Raw genomic sequence first — 14,527 nt, 5'->3', positions numbered from 1 at the left:
AGCACCCCCGTTTTAAGAAGGCGGGCACACAACTTACTATATACGCTGACTCATTCTTTTTTGCTTCGTAGCAGAAGAGAAGAAGAAAAAAAACAGAAATGACTTTCTTGGAAGCAGGTTCCCAGGTTCTATACTCGTGGCCATATATTTCATGCGGTGGTTGCCTTCTTTCTGTGTTTCCGCAACCCATGAGCGTGAGAGAGAGAGAGAGAGTTGATTGCCGCAAATCTCCGCGTCGCTGTGTGTTAGTGTCACGCAAACGACCCGATGCGTCTCTTATGCACGGTGAAGGGTATATAAACATCCTTCGAACGATATCGATCAATTCAAAAATTGGCTTCGAGCCGGTTCGAAAATTTATTTTACCTGCTGTGGAGTTGAACCGGATTTAAATACTGTACTTGAAGCCGAAATGGGACCGAATTGACAAAATAGCGAGTGTTCGTAAGTAGACCGTTGATGACGTCACCGTACCGGAGCCAATCGCAGCGCGTATGACTCAGAAACTTACCCGTACATTGGGTGCAGTAGATACGGTACTTCGAAAGCCACGATATCAGGGGTAGCTAACACTTCTGTGTTCTTTATAGTGAGTTTTAGTATCGTACGCTGTCGCCTTTGCGTACGTTATACTAAAACTCACTAATCTCTAGTACCTGGAAATGTTCACGGTTTTGACAACACGATAAGCCCATGCCCTATTTCTTTGAAGGGGATGATACCATATTGCTCAGCTTGGATTTGACAACTTTCATGATCGTATCTTGTTCGTAGAGTAGTTCTGATGTATTCGCTAGTACAGTTCCGATCCCTGCCTACAAACAACTGCGCATTGAAAACAAGCGTTCACTTCTTCCCCTGTGAGTAATGATCTTTCCCTGTGAGTTTTGGAGGACGAGCCGCGTACCCCTCTCATGTCCCACGCAAATGGCTCGACGCGTATTGCGTATTCAAATGCCACGAAGATCTGGATCTGCGTTCAAAATTCCCGCTAGCAGGGCAAGGCCAACAGCGCCATCTGATAGCTTTTGTCGGCGGCCACCGCCAGGAGAGATGGGGGCGTTCTCCGCGGTCGTAGAAAAATGGAGGAGCCGTGCACGACAACTATAGCTTCAGAACCACATATTGATACTGGCGAACTACTGGAAGAATTAGCCTCAGACTACAGCTGTGCTTTCAGAGTAGACTCTTCTTCTGAAAAACATGCTCTCGAAGAAGGCATCGATGATCTGTTAAACCGACTTGACGAGTTCACTGGGCTCTTGAATATGGTGAGAAGCGATAATACCCTCTGTTTGGCTCAAACTCTACCGGACATTTATGCGAAAAGCAAGGAATTTGAAAAAGTTTTCAAGCGAATTGATGCACTGGAAAGCTTCGTTGGTGTCGTCCGAGAAAGCGTGGATACCATGGAAGAAAAAGTCAACGAAGTCGAGAACGCGTTGGGGGTAAATAGTGTGAAGAAATTCCTTTCCAGTCTGCCCACACCACTATTTTCCAAGAGGTCTACTCAACAGTACAAGAAACAGCTACGATACGAGGCTCCAGAAATATTTAAATGTTCCGACTACTTAGCCACTGTCTCGGCTGATGATCCACTGCCCATGAGCGTTTCAAACTTCTCCTTGGATGACACAATCAGCGATCGTAGTGTCGACGATGACCCAATGTCTCCAACAGCATAATCATGGTGCTGTAGAACATGCACATTGATTATTGCGACGCGACTATGTAGGTGCAGAATCAGCGGTTGCGTTGTGTCAGCCACATCTGTTAATGCGCACACGGGACGTTCTTCCATTATTTTTCTTCGGGACTGTGAGATATTCAGTTCTATCGAAGCTTTTTGTGAATTATGCATCTGCCGCTGTCAGTACTTATCTGACTACAATACACAATATTAACTACAATATTGATGACAGATGTGTATGCTGACAAATATGCAATAAATAGTATGGAATGAAGAAATGAAGTGCATGGTGCTTATAGTAGTGGTGGTATAGTAAAGTATTACGATGAAGAGCCCATATGTTGGCATCAACGTTCAATAACCGTGACGATCTACCACATCGACATGTGCCTGATATATGCATATTGGTATTTCTTGTTGTGGTATCTTAAGAAGGATAAACGGATTGAATAACGTATGAGCTTCAGCTGTCTACTATATTTAGGTACCGGCGTAACACAGCTCACATTCATGTATTTATATCATGGTCTAGTAGGCGATACACGCATGGCACAAGTAGATATCTAAATCAAATTTCCCGCGTTTACAAATCGACGTCTGGGGGCTCTGGTGGTGAAATGTGAAACTGTGAAACGCTAGGACACTAGCATCATTTCGTAAAAGATCAAGCGGATGATAAGCATGAATACGTAATGTGCAAGCTTCTTACACCAAAATAATAGCGTCCGTACGTTTCGAAATATTTCTACTTGTACTGCCATTCTGTTCTCTTTTCTTGCATTCAGTTTTGGTTTGGTCGTCGAAGGGCGCTCCTGCAACATGTTGAGATTTCGCTAGGTGCGGCGGTACGTCGCCGATGGTGCCCTTCGTTATGGTATTATTATTTGCATCAAAAGAACCGCACAACCACACGCTTGATCTGTGCTAGAGTGCCAGGATACCTGCTAGGAACCGATAATGAGCAATCGACGTTTTCGTTTTGACAGCTCCCCGCTGTAATGGCCGCAATGTATGCAGTTATGAATAGCGCAAGGCATTTTCATGTCGCTCTGTTACCGCTATGACGACGCCCACGGAAGAATGGAACACTGATTTCCTCCCACAGTCTATTACTGACTGTCTCAGTCCTCACGAGTTTAACTTAAACCTGCTGAACTTCGATAAAGTTGATGCGTCAAATTGTCCGTACGTGCTTACCAGCCCACGATCGCTGGAAGCATGCGCGAACCAAGGCGTCAAGGTAATTCTGTTTAAAAAGGTTACCGTGTGCTTTCCAAGTTACACAAAGTGTGACAGCCAAATCTTTTCATGCAGCCAGTCGAGTTGCTTCCAAAAGCTTTCGAAGAATTTCATGAAGAGCTTCCTCCAAACACACCTTTTGAAGAGGTTAAGCGGCTCTACAAGCAGTTTGAGCACACACGTACAAGTAAGATTTTTTTTTTTTCATTTGCCTAGGAAGAGCTTAAATTATTGGCGCTTTTTTTTTATCCAGGAAAGCTCGAGAAATGTCGAAAAGAACGCGAATACATAATCCGCGTCGAAAAAGTGCGGCATCGTTCGAAGTCGCTTTCACCAAAGGGACGGCGGACACAGATCCTGGAAGAGCCGCAGTTGGAGGTGGTTCTGTCATCAGGTATTTGTGCGAAGCATTATTATGAGTGGGCCTCTCCGTGCCTAACAACCATCCCAAACTACTATATCAACCTTTTTTTTTCTTTTTTTCAGATGAAGATCAGTGTGCCAGCGTAACCATGGAGGATTCTGTGACGCCAACACCGCAGGAGGCATCCTCCATCGGGTTGGACTCTCAAGACGCCACGGACCTCTCGTCCACCACCACGCGGGGCGGCGGAGGAGACTCCAGCGAGGACAGCAGCCTGGCCCCGGCTCCGGACAAGCCTTCCAGCAAGTCCACTCCGACGTCGCCCTTCCACAGACCCACGCAGTTGATGCACATTACTTCGCCGTTCTTGAAAGCCAAACTGGTTGATAATCCAAAGATAAAGACTAAGCTGCCGGCTAAGGTGAGTCGTAACGCAGAAAAAAAAGACAAAGCATAATGTCGCGTCGCTCATGGGAGGCTGTGGATTAACTGTTCCAGGATATCAAGTTGCTGGAGCTCATGTTGAAACGGAGAGAAGAGGAGCTAAAGGACGAGGATCAACGTTGCCGCGCGCACTGTGCTTGGGAGCAGGAGCGAGAATTTCTGACTCAGAGGAAAGTGGTCACCACGCAGCTAAGGCGTTCAAGTTCGGCAAAGCGCGGCAATCCGGTACGTGCGGTACAGTGGAAATTTTTAATTTAATAAATTTTTTTTCATGGGAACAGCCATAAGCATACTGAATTCTGTTTTTTTTTTCTATATTGCATACAGCAAATGCTTTATTGTGCAGTGCATAATGTCGCTGCAGTAATTGCAAAAGGGAAAGCCTGACTTTTTCACCCGAAACAAACCAAGCATTCCTCTATGAAACAATTTAGCTGCTTTGAAAGGGTGCCTCTTTTGGTTTTTCGAATATGTCACATCTTTGTCCAGTTATAGTGAGTTAGCAGATATTAACTTTTCATGGCTCTTGTGAACATGACTCTAAATTTTGTCATTATACAGCTGCTCTATTTGATTGTGTTATTCTGCGTACCTATTCTATACATATAGCTGCTTTTGTTTTCGTTTGTCCCAGGTCATTTATCAGCTCCTCCATGCCCTTCTGTTTGGTTTGACTTGGCAAGTATTTTATTTCATTTTGTTCCTTTCAGTTTGGTTTGCTTTGATTCAAGCCCAGGGCCTGCTTGCCATGAAACTGTTGGGGCGAAATACTCAAGTTTTTCACTCAGTGAAAAACTCGGAGTATTTCCCCCGAAACAGTTTCGTGCAAGAGGGCCCAGACGTACTCTAAACATATAGCAGACGACGTTATCTTCACTGTAACGGACTGCTCCTGGATGCTCATCAAAAGCTCAACTGCTCACAAAGAGCACTTCTAAAAATACTTAGCAGAAAAAGGCAGTGACGTGCAAGTCCGATCAACTTCTCCGTGCGATCCTTACTTTGTGTCACACCGTAACTTTCAGCACTGGAGGCATTCTCAGCCACCCACGCCAAGTAGCAGCGAGATAGCTGACAGTGAATCATCGGTAGCTTCTAAGGTGAGCGTACTCTTTATCTTGCTTTTGTGAGGTTTAAGTTTAATAACTATTCAGTTTCTTTTTTTTTTGCAGACGCCGGAAGAAAAAGTGTCTGCCCACGTGATGTCGCACTTGGCAGACATGCAACACTGCCTCGAGCAGGCCTCCGAAAGGCAGGCAGAGCATGCTAAGGTATATTCCTTTACTGCTTGAACTGGAAGAAATGCGTACCAGCCGCCTGGTTCCTAATATTCATTGCGATCGCTCGCTTAATGTTCATGGAAGCCTTCCTCCGCGCAGAGGCTTTTCCAGCAGCAACGTGAAGAGGAGGAAGCCCAGAGGCAGAGGCAGATGGAGCGTGAGGAGGCGTATAGGAGGCACCTGGAGCTGCGCATCCAACAGAAGGAAGCCAAGTTTGCAGAGCGGAGAAAGCAGATGTCGCGGGAGAAGGAGAGCACCCTGCGGAAAAGCGCGTAAGCGTGCGGGCCTACTCAACGTAGAATTGTCTGTCTACAAGTGCGGTGCGGGCCAGCCACTGTGAACGTCACGGGAGTGACCATTACCGAGTTGATGAATTGAAGACCACAGAAATTACTTTTTTTTTTTTTCGTGAATGCTCCTTCCGCGGCGGAAAATTGACATTTCCGCGCAGTGCGACTTGCAGATCCGCGGGAATCCGCGGACAAGAGAAAGCGAACAAAAAAAAAACGTTGCGGCATTCTCCCAAGATCACTTATCGACTCGTCCCACGCGCTATTCCAGCCTTTTGTAACTTTTCAGCGCGCAAAGAAAAAAATTAGACTCAACTCTGACAATTTCTCTCTCTCTCTCTTTCGGGTGTCCTGTCGTTAAATTTTCTTTCGTCGCGGCACGTTCCGCCGTGTAAGTGCCAGTGGAATCAGCGGAATCGGCCGTTGCAGTTGCGACTGGTTGGGTTTAACTCGCGGAAATGTTGCGCAGCGATGGAAATCCTTACATAATTCTGCAACGCTGAATATTCCGCGCAAAAGGCACGATTCTGAGGGAAGCTGCATGTTCTGCGGGACATGGCCAACTTCGTGGAAAGCTAGGGAACTTCCTTGCTGAATCTCATGCCTGCTTTAATTACATTTACGATCATCAAATTACTTCAATCAATTCAATTGAGGTTTCAAATTTTATGTGTGATTAATTTCCTGGTGAATCTTATACCTGCTTTCATTTTTCGTTACGCATCCCCCTCAGTGAGGAACTAGAAGAAAAAATGGAGCAAGTGCGATTGAATCAGCGCGAGATGGATCACGCACTAGATCTGTGGCGGCAACGTGTGGCTGACTATCAGGAAGCGACAAACTTGCGCGCGCAGCAACGAGCCCAAGAAGCAATGCTCTACCGAAGGCGCAGGGCACAGCAGGAGAGGATGTTGAGGGAAGCTGAGCACCAAAAGAATTTGCAGAGGTAAATTTGCACTGGGGGAATCTTTTGCCGCGGCCTTCATCCATTCTTGCTCACCCGTATCCCGATACCCGTATCACCTCACCCGTATCGCAACAGGGTCGAAGGGGAGGAAAGCCGGAGGTTACGATCGATGATGGATCGACTGAAAGAAAAGGAAGAAAAAAGTCGCCTTCTTGCACATGAAAAGCAGTTGTCCATTGAGCAGGTAAGCAGCACCTGCCGCGTCAAGTTGCCTGCATTTGCCTACATATTTTTTTTACGATATTTAGAGTTACTGTGCAAAATATTTCAATTAAACCTGCAGCCAATTATTTCTGGTGGAATTTTATAGAAAATGCTTTTGCTGTGATGCTGTCACACCCTGTTTCTGTCAAGCAATCAAGCAACAGATTCCAGACAAAAGCTTACTGATTACGTTTTTAACCATATTTCAACACAGTTATCAATCGCCTACATCGCAGTTACACGGCCTTGTGATATCTGCCAGGGTGCGGTAGCGCATGTTTCCCTGACCATGACACAGAAACTGGGACTACCCTTGTGTTTGCTCTTGCCTAAGAGTTGCCGCAGCGTTACCGTTGTTTAGCCTACCAACCTAAGCAACGGCTGAACAAGGATTAGACAAGAGTATAGTACCGTTATTTTGCCTGCCACAAGGCTTCTACGATGGCGCACCAATCTAACCAATGGCTTCGCCGTCCGTCAACATAGGAACGAGGCCAAGCGGGAGTCGCGTATATGCCGGTTAACGGACGGCAAAGCCGTCCGTTACATTGGTACGCCGTGGCAGAGGCCTAGCGACACGCGACACAACGGTAACGCTGCGCCATCTCTTAGACGAGAGCAGAGGCTCGGGAAGTGCCTGCCCTCTGCGTCCTCCTATTGGCCGGCATCCAGGAGGCGGAGCCTCCCTCGCTCTTGGTCAGCAAACGCAGGGATAGTCCACACTGGATGAGAACGTACAGTTCGTTTTACTTGCTTGCCTCAAACACTACGGCACCCTGCTAGATGAAAATTTTGCATGTGGCATTACACGTAGCTCATTACACAGCTCCAGATTGTCTTGGATTGTCTCTTGGATTAATATAATACTTTGTGATTCTCTGTTATAGTCTCGTGCTTTGGCAAGGGCTTCAGCAGATCTTCGTGAACACCTGCGCCATCGCGTGGAGCAAGACTTGTACCTGAGGAGGCCTCGCTCTAACATGTCTACTCCCTCCTCCTCAAGTATTTGCTCCTGCTTGATGAAGAGGGCAAAATCCAATGAGTGAGTTGGATATTTGGGTTACAATACACCTTCAGATATGCATATTAAGGAGTGAAGCAAAATTATCAAGTGTGTATAGAATGTGCTCTGTATGTGTTCTGTGTGTAAGAGTGCATATTCTCAAGGTTGCGTGTTGTGAACCTGATGGAGTGTGCTGCCATGTTGGATAACGTGATGTTGCACTACAACTAATTTTATGCACTTGTAATTTGAGATTAGTGTAACTAAATTACACAATTTTTATTTGTGTTCTGCTATTTACCTAGGAAGGGCATTTATTCTTTTACTACAGTCAAACTCCTTTATAGCGAACACATTTTTAACGAAAATACCACTACAGCAAATTTTTTTGCAGTCCCGCTGGAGCCCTATAGGTCCAATAATGGACATCCTTTTTAACGAAAATACCTTTACTGCAAATTTTTTTTGCTGTCCCCTGAGTTTCGTTGTAAAGGAGTTTGACTGTATGAATATTACCACAGGAAAATCTGACTTTCTATATGAAATAGATGCGGATAAACACTAACCGAATTTCTGTAAACATGGTTGCCAAGAAATAAAATCCCCAATTATGAGACCTTTGTTTCTTTTTTTGCAGGGAGATATTGAAGTGAAGCTGTACTTAATGCCACAGATTGATTTTGAATTGTTTCATAACTATGGAACATAACTGAATGATGCCTCTACACAACTGCTCGGTACAACTACCAAGGCTTCCCATGGCACTGGTGCTGCAGCACGTGCAGAATTCATTGTGAAGTACAGTTCTGTCCAGGATCAACCAACAGCAACCAACACTGTGCATGCCTTTGGACAAGCACATTCGTCTTGATGATCTTAGTGGATGGGCCTTATGGGCTTGCTTTTATTGTAATTTATGCCTGTTCACCAAAATTACATTTTCTTTTGCCCTGCATTCAAGTGATAGGAGGTTATTGAGGTGGAATCCAGTTGGTGCATTCTTTAATGCGGATCACACCAGGAAGCAAACCATCAACCAAATACACATGCAACACGTATATCGTATCATAAATTACAAGAAGTCTGTACAAGAGCAGTGCATGTTGAAAAGTATGTCTTGAACTAAAGCATACACTGAACATTGTTCCTTGTAGGCATGTTCGGGACTGGATAGGTTGTCATATTAATATATCTGATCTAACAATTGGTGTTGCAGTTGAGACATGTATTCTATTCTAATAACCTCGCATGGAAGCACTCTAACGTACAACGCTAGACGTAGTGCCGGGGTGACAGATCACGCAAGAGTTGAAAGCAGTGGCGTAGCCAGAGAGGGGGCGTTCACCCCCCCCCCCCCCCCACACACACACACACGCACACAAAAATCATACTGCTGGTAGTGCATTTGGGAGAGGGAAACAAGGGAGAAATCTTCCTCCCCCATGTACAGTCCCCATAGAACCTCTCCCGAAATACTTTTCTGGCTACGCCCCACTGGTTGAAAGCAAATTTGGAAAATGTAAAGAGGTATGGAATTAGCTTTATGCAAATATTCAAACACAGGTCTGGTCATCAGGCAACTAAGTAACATTAAAACTGCGCCCAGAAAGCCTTACTCTTTTCATAGAGTTTGATGGCAAAACATTTCACTCCGTTCACCTATCTGTGGAATAAATCATTGCAGAAAGTACTCATAAATAGAGCCTGAAGTTTTAGGGTTTAACCCGTTTCTTCCCCGAATTGAAGGCTGCCTCTTTCGGGTGAAACCCTGATTTTTTACTCAGCAAATTGTCCGCGCTGAAACATCTGTATGCATGCACACTAGCTTGTTTGGCAGCAAACGCAATTGCATCACCGTTTGTACCAAACCAGTGCAGTTTGTTTGAGTAATAGAGCCTGACTTCTCACCAGATTTAGCATACCGGATGTTTTTCCACCCGAATTCGCATGAATTTAGGGTACATGTTGATTTCCCCAATTTTTACCCCCCGAATTGGGAAAAAAATATTTCCCGAAAACTTCAGGCTCTACATAAGAGAGCACGATTCACTTCCCCAATTGTAAAAAGCTATTATTAGTTGGCAGTTAAGATCCAGCGCATGTGATGTACTGTTCAATTTAACGTTCTCCATTGCACGCCATATGTGGACGTTTCCGGCATTTAGGTGCCAGAGTAGTATGGTACTGCAAAAGGTTTTTAAACTGATCTAATGCGGACTGACATCGTTGATTGCGAGCAACATGTCCTCGTGCTCAAAAATTGCTTTGAAGCTGCCTCTTCCACATGACCTCTTCAAGTAGGGTTTCCGCCTGAACTGCCATAAAAAAATTACTAGGCCAGAATAGCTTGTGTGAGAGAAGTTACAATAAGCAAGTGAAGCCTCAGAGAAAAGAAAATGTGTCGTAGAATAGCGGCAAAGAAAATTAATACCAAAGGAATTTTTACATTAAAATTGAGTTAAAATCAAGCTGAGCAGAAATTCATTGTCAATCAGATGGTGTTTTCCTCTGTGACAGCTGTTCTTCCTGGGTCTATAGTTGAGTCAGCACCGACCAGTGAGTTTGGGCCACATCTTAGACAGGGTCCTGTTTTCTTTGTCACCGTTTGTTTTTCGGGTTTCAACAACTGCCACCACATTATTGGAGAGTGAACCTGCCTGTCAAAAAAATGCTGGTTTCAAATGTTGCAAGTCACTGTGCTTGCACACGTTCCTGCGCTTCATGTTTGCTCTTTGGTACCATCACCAGTGCCTCTGCCAATTTGATGTCCCCCGTATATATCCAAAATCCAACATATCGCTTCTGATTTGCTGGGCTAAAGCTGATGACATGTCAACCCTAGCTATGAGGTCTGCACTTTACATTATAAGATGCCAGCAACAGTGATATGATGGACACGCATGCACATAAAGTGCACTCCCTTGGGGTATAAATCAGTATTTGAGTTGGTTTCTTTATCATCATACGTAGGAAACTTCCAAGTGACTGAAATACACAAATTAATGATGCGATAGATAATGTGTAGGGTTCTTTGTTTTTGGGTTAAACCCGATTTTTCACGATATCTGCACCTCGAACCAATTTTCCGAAATTTGGGCATAACCCGATTTTTCCCCGAATTCCGCGAGGTCTTTCAACCTTCACAGTGAGCCATGAAAGGGATGAATCACATTATGAACCTTAATTCTTAAGCACCAAAGAAAACATCTGAAGCTCCCCCTGTCAGAAGTCACCTCCTAGGTAGCACCAAAGGCCTGCTTTTTTGAACACCTGTTGCAATTGCATGGTTCATCCCTGCAATCATCTTGGCAACTTGACTCTCACGATTTTAGTTTCACACGGAAACTCCCGACAGCATAAAACACGTGACAGAACACGCCCCGATTCTTCCCCGAATTTCCTTTAGAAAGAATCACCCGATTTCTACCCCACCCCCGAATTTCAAAAATAGTAAAACCCGAAAACGAAGAACCCTAATAATGTGGCACCAGGGAAATATGATGAGATAAGGGTTCCGGGCCTGCAAAAACCCTTCAGCTTCTTTCATGTTGTTCGGATCACTGCACTTTCCTGTAAGATCACTGCTGGATGCCCTGTTGGCTATGGGGCTCTATAAAAAAGTGTGGTAGCCTGCACACTTCTTTAATCCGAGAGAACGATGTGAATGTCCAGCGTGGCTCTGGTTTGAGACGGCTACACAGTTTGTGATCTGCACTACTGTTTATGGGCTTCCTGGGCATACCCAGTAACGAGCAGTTAGCCTTCTTCCATTTTTCTAAAGACTGTCGCTGCTCATTTTAGCTTCACATTTACGGTAGTTAGTGTGGCGATGAATTCGTTGCACAGTGTTACGATGAAAGGTGCTTTATCAAATAATTTGGCAGTTGGCTTCGGTGAGCTTGCTTTTCATTTGAAGTGCCGGTGTGGACAGCAAGCAATGCGGTCTTTGCATTTGTGCTGTGCAGTAGAGTTCCTTCGTGGTTTTGTTCCGTCCGATGTCTGATGCAATTTACTGAGCTCATGTCTGCTTTCTGTGCATATGAGTGTGTACTCTCTATCTGTGTCACTTCTTTCTCTGTGTCTTGTTTGCACACTGCACGCTGAGCCACTAAGCTTGGTTTCTTTCGAGCAATACATGTTGAGAATGAAAGGGGAATGGAGAAGGGATTGTATCATCCAAAGCACGTCTGGTCTCAAGTGTGTTGTACACAGTAACGCTGAGTGGTTGGGGAAGCATAAACTTTCACACTTACTTCGGTAAACATGAGCATGCAAAGATGGTCTCACGTGGGTAAAGTTCCGTTGCAGTAACGATGTGATGCACATTTTACAAAGGGATCATGGGCAAGGTTTGTATTTCCCATATCCTCTGGTTTTTAAAACAACCAGACTTAAAATGCATTTATGCCATCAAGGCGCCTACATTAATACTCTAGAATATCCTTCCAAGTTTGTGTAGCACTTATATCGGGGAAGCCGTGATTTTGAAAAAGTGTGAAAGTGTGTAACAGGGTAATGTGGCCGATAGGCACATGAAGTGTGCAAAATTTGAAAGTGTAAATACCATTTCAGTGCACTTAGGACATACATTTAAGAAGGGCTTTCTGAATTTGCAGTGCACACTTTGTATTGACCATTTCTTGTATGCTTTGCTTAGTGGTCGTCAGTGCCTACCATTGCTGCTCATACTAGATTTGTAAATTTTTTTATGTGCTTCAATGCAGGTTTTAGAGTCATGCTTGCTTGTACATGCTCATTCCAGTTTCTGTGTGTGTTTTGTAGATTTATTTCCTGCTTTGCATTTGCATGGTGCTCGAGCAGAGGGTAAGGTCAGGTGGAACATGGGGTGAGCACTGATACAGATATGGCTGCTTCGAGCTTAGTGTGTGTATCCCTTGCCCGATAATCTGAGATTAGCCATTTTTGAGCCAGGCACAACAGTGAAGTGCAAATATTGATCTGCATTTATATTTCCTAGCGTGAGCAGTCCTTAGATAGAACGTGTCTCATTGCATTATACATTAACAATTTACTCTGCGACATCATCCTTACACATTAATGAGAGCACATTAAGTTAGGTAAATAACCCACTAGGACATACTCATTTAAGAATACCTAGCAAGTTGTATATTACAACTAGTGACTTGCCTGGGATCGGCTGCTCCCAAGCATTTGATAGCGGTTTATCTTGTCAGTATGACAGCCTTCCCAGCTTTGCAATCCTCCGAGTGGGTGGGCATGCCCGCAACATATGTTGGTGAACTGAGTCAACCGCAAAAGACTATGTTGTGGAAATGACTTTCTAGACATAATTCTGTAACAAAAATAACTTGCTCCGCCACCCTGTACAGAAAAAGTTATGTTTCAAAGTACTTCTGTTCAAAATGGTAATGTGTATTGCAATCACGATGCACAAAATAGAGCTCTTTTCTCCTTGATTGGTATTTTAACGAGTTCCTCAAAGTTGGAAGAGGAAGTTGCTTTGCATTTATTGCATTGATGCATTAGGTTTGCTGCAGCTTTTTGCATGTGTTGTTTTACTGCAGGAATTTGGCAAGCTACTTTGGCACTGTGTTATTTTGAGCTTGGCCCCTCGTTTGTGGCCTGTTGTCAACCTCTGTCTCAAAGTACTTGAGGTATATGCAGGGTAATCCGTGCCCTGGAACCTTGTAAAAGATTTTTGCCTTCATGGCAGAAAAGTATGTTGAAGTAATATGCCGGTAGCATGGGGGAACTCGCAAGTAAACTGAACTGACGTTACGATCTCTGTATTTGTAATTTGCTGCTTCGTGCAAGTTACAAATTACATTACAAAGTTACATTAATTTACAATTAATTAGTTCAAGATCATCAGGCAACTAATGAATTACAATTCCTGAAATGGCCATGTTGGACCTAGTCCACCTAAAATTTGACATTTTGATTTTATTTTTTATGATTCATGTAATTAATCTACAATTTTTGTAACTAGTACAATCAACAAATAAAACGTGAGTGTTAGCAAATGAAAGCTGAATTGGTACGAACTAACTAGTGGTGCACCTCTGTGGTCAGGCAAATGCCAATTTTTGAAAAGCCTTCTCGCATCGAATTTTGTCTATTTGGATTTTTCTTTTATTTAGCTAAAATTCGATGTATAGATTCATACGGCACCTGCCTCGAAGAGTCAAATGTGTACGGACACCATGTACATGGTATGTTATGCATAATAGCAGGAGCAGTATATCTGCTTTAGCTGAGGCACCCTGTAGAGGTGTCATAATTTTTTTTTTTTCTCAGGAGAGAAACTATTTCACCTAATTTTTAAAACGGGACTTGGTCATTACAGGCAAGAGATGCTCTAGTCTTTCTTCCTCACACAAGTTTAGCACATTATAATATCATACTTCATCCAAATCATAAATAGAAAGTAGCACATAAAAAATTGCATCGAATTGGAAAACATCTGACCCAAAATATATGCTCCACATGCACATGCAGAACAGCAAGGCCTAGGCCAGGATAGAATTTCGTGCATATATGCACAGTTTGTCTGGTAAAATTTCAGTTATGGAGAGGTATGCTCACTGTTGCATATGATGTCTCCAACTGTCTTGTAATACAATAGAAGCACAAAATATCTTATAATTGTTCTTACAAAATATCTGTTTGTGCACTCGGCTTTTTTTCGAAGGACCTGCAATGGTTACCAAAATCTCACACTGTTGTTATTGCGCTCTGTTGCTGCCTTATATTTCTAGTCTTTCTTCTAACATTTGGATATGACTTACGAGTTTCATAACAGAACTGCATAACAACAAAGAGAAGGATGCACTATACACAAAACTCATTAACATATAGTAATAGGATAGCTTGCAGCGAAGGCAGTCAAAGTATGTCTATAGTCATTCCAAAATATTGTATTAAAGGGCTAGTTAACTTTGAGATATGTTACACCTGGATTGCTGCAGCAAAGCAGGAGATTGGAAGAGCTTTTGCTGAAATCTGCCCAACATTTGTTGAGCTTGAGAGATCAGTAGAGGTGATGATGATCATGATGATGTGTG

The 14,527-nt window shown here is 43.7% G+C and overlaps 2 protein-coding genes across 2 annotated transcripts; both read left to right on the top strand.

The window, feature by feature from the left end:
* Positions 1-1,082: 1,082 nt before the first annotated feature.
* LOC135367579 (biogenesis of lysosome-related organelles complex 1 subunit 4-like) lies at positions 1,083-1,685 on the top strand. The gene has a single exon (XM_064600870.1). It carries the CDS (start codon positions 1,083-1,085, stop codon positions 1,683-1,685), a length of 603 nt encoding a protein of 200 aa, XP_064456940.1.
* A 797-nt stretch (positions 1,686-2,482) lies between these two features.
* LOC135367048 (coiled-coil domain-containing protein 177-like) lies at positions 2,483-12,919 on the top strand. The gene is made up of 12 exons (XM_064600132.1): positions 2,483-2,930; positions 3,005-3,116; positions 3,183-3,323; positions 3,416-3,714; positions 3,792-3,962; positions 4,763-4,837; positions 4,910-5,008; positions 5,117-5,289; positions 6,041-6,253; positions 6,350-6,458; positions 7,366-7,520; positions 8,119-12,919. The coding sequence occupies exons 1-12, from the start codon at positions 2,751-2,753 to the stop codon at positions 8,132-8,134; spliced, it is 1,743 nt and encodes a 580-aa protein (XP_064456202.1). The 5' UTR covers positions 2,483-2,750; the 3' UTR covers positions 8,135-12,919.
* The last annotated feature ends 1,608 nt before the right edge of the window (positions 12,920-14,527 follow it).

The sequence above is a fragment of the Ornithodoros turicata genome, chromosome 8, assembly GCF_037126465.1.
Source record: "Ornithodoros turicata isolate Travis chromosome 8, ASM3712646v1, whole genome shotgun sequence".
Classification (NCBI taxonomy): Eukaryota; Metazoa; Arthropoda; class Arachnida; order Ixodida; family Argasidae; genus Ornithodoros; species Ornithodoros turicata.
Note: the sequence above shows the minus strand (reverse complement) of the source record. Positions and strands in the feature narration are given on the sequence as shown.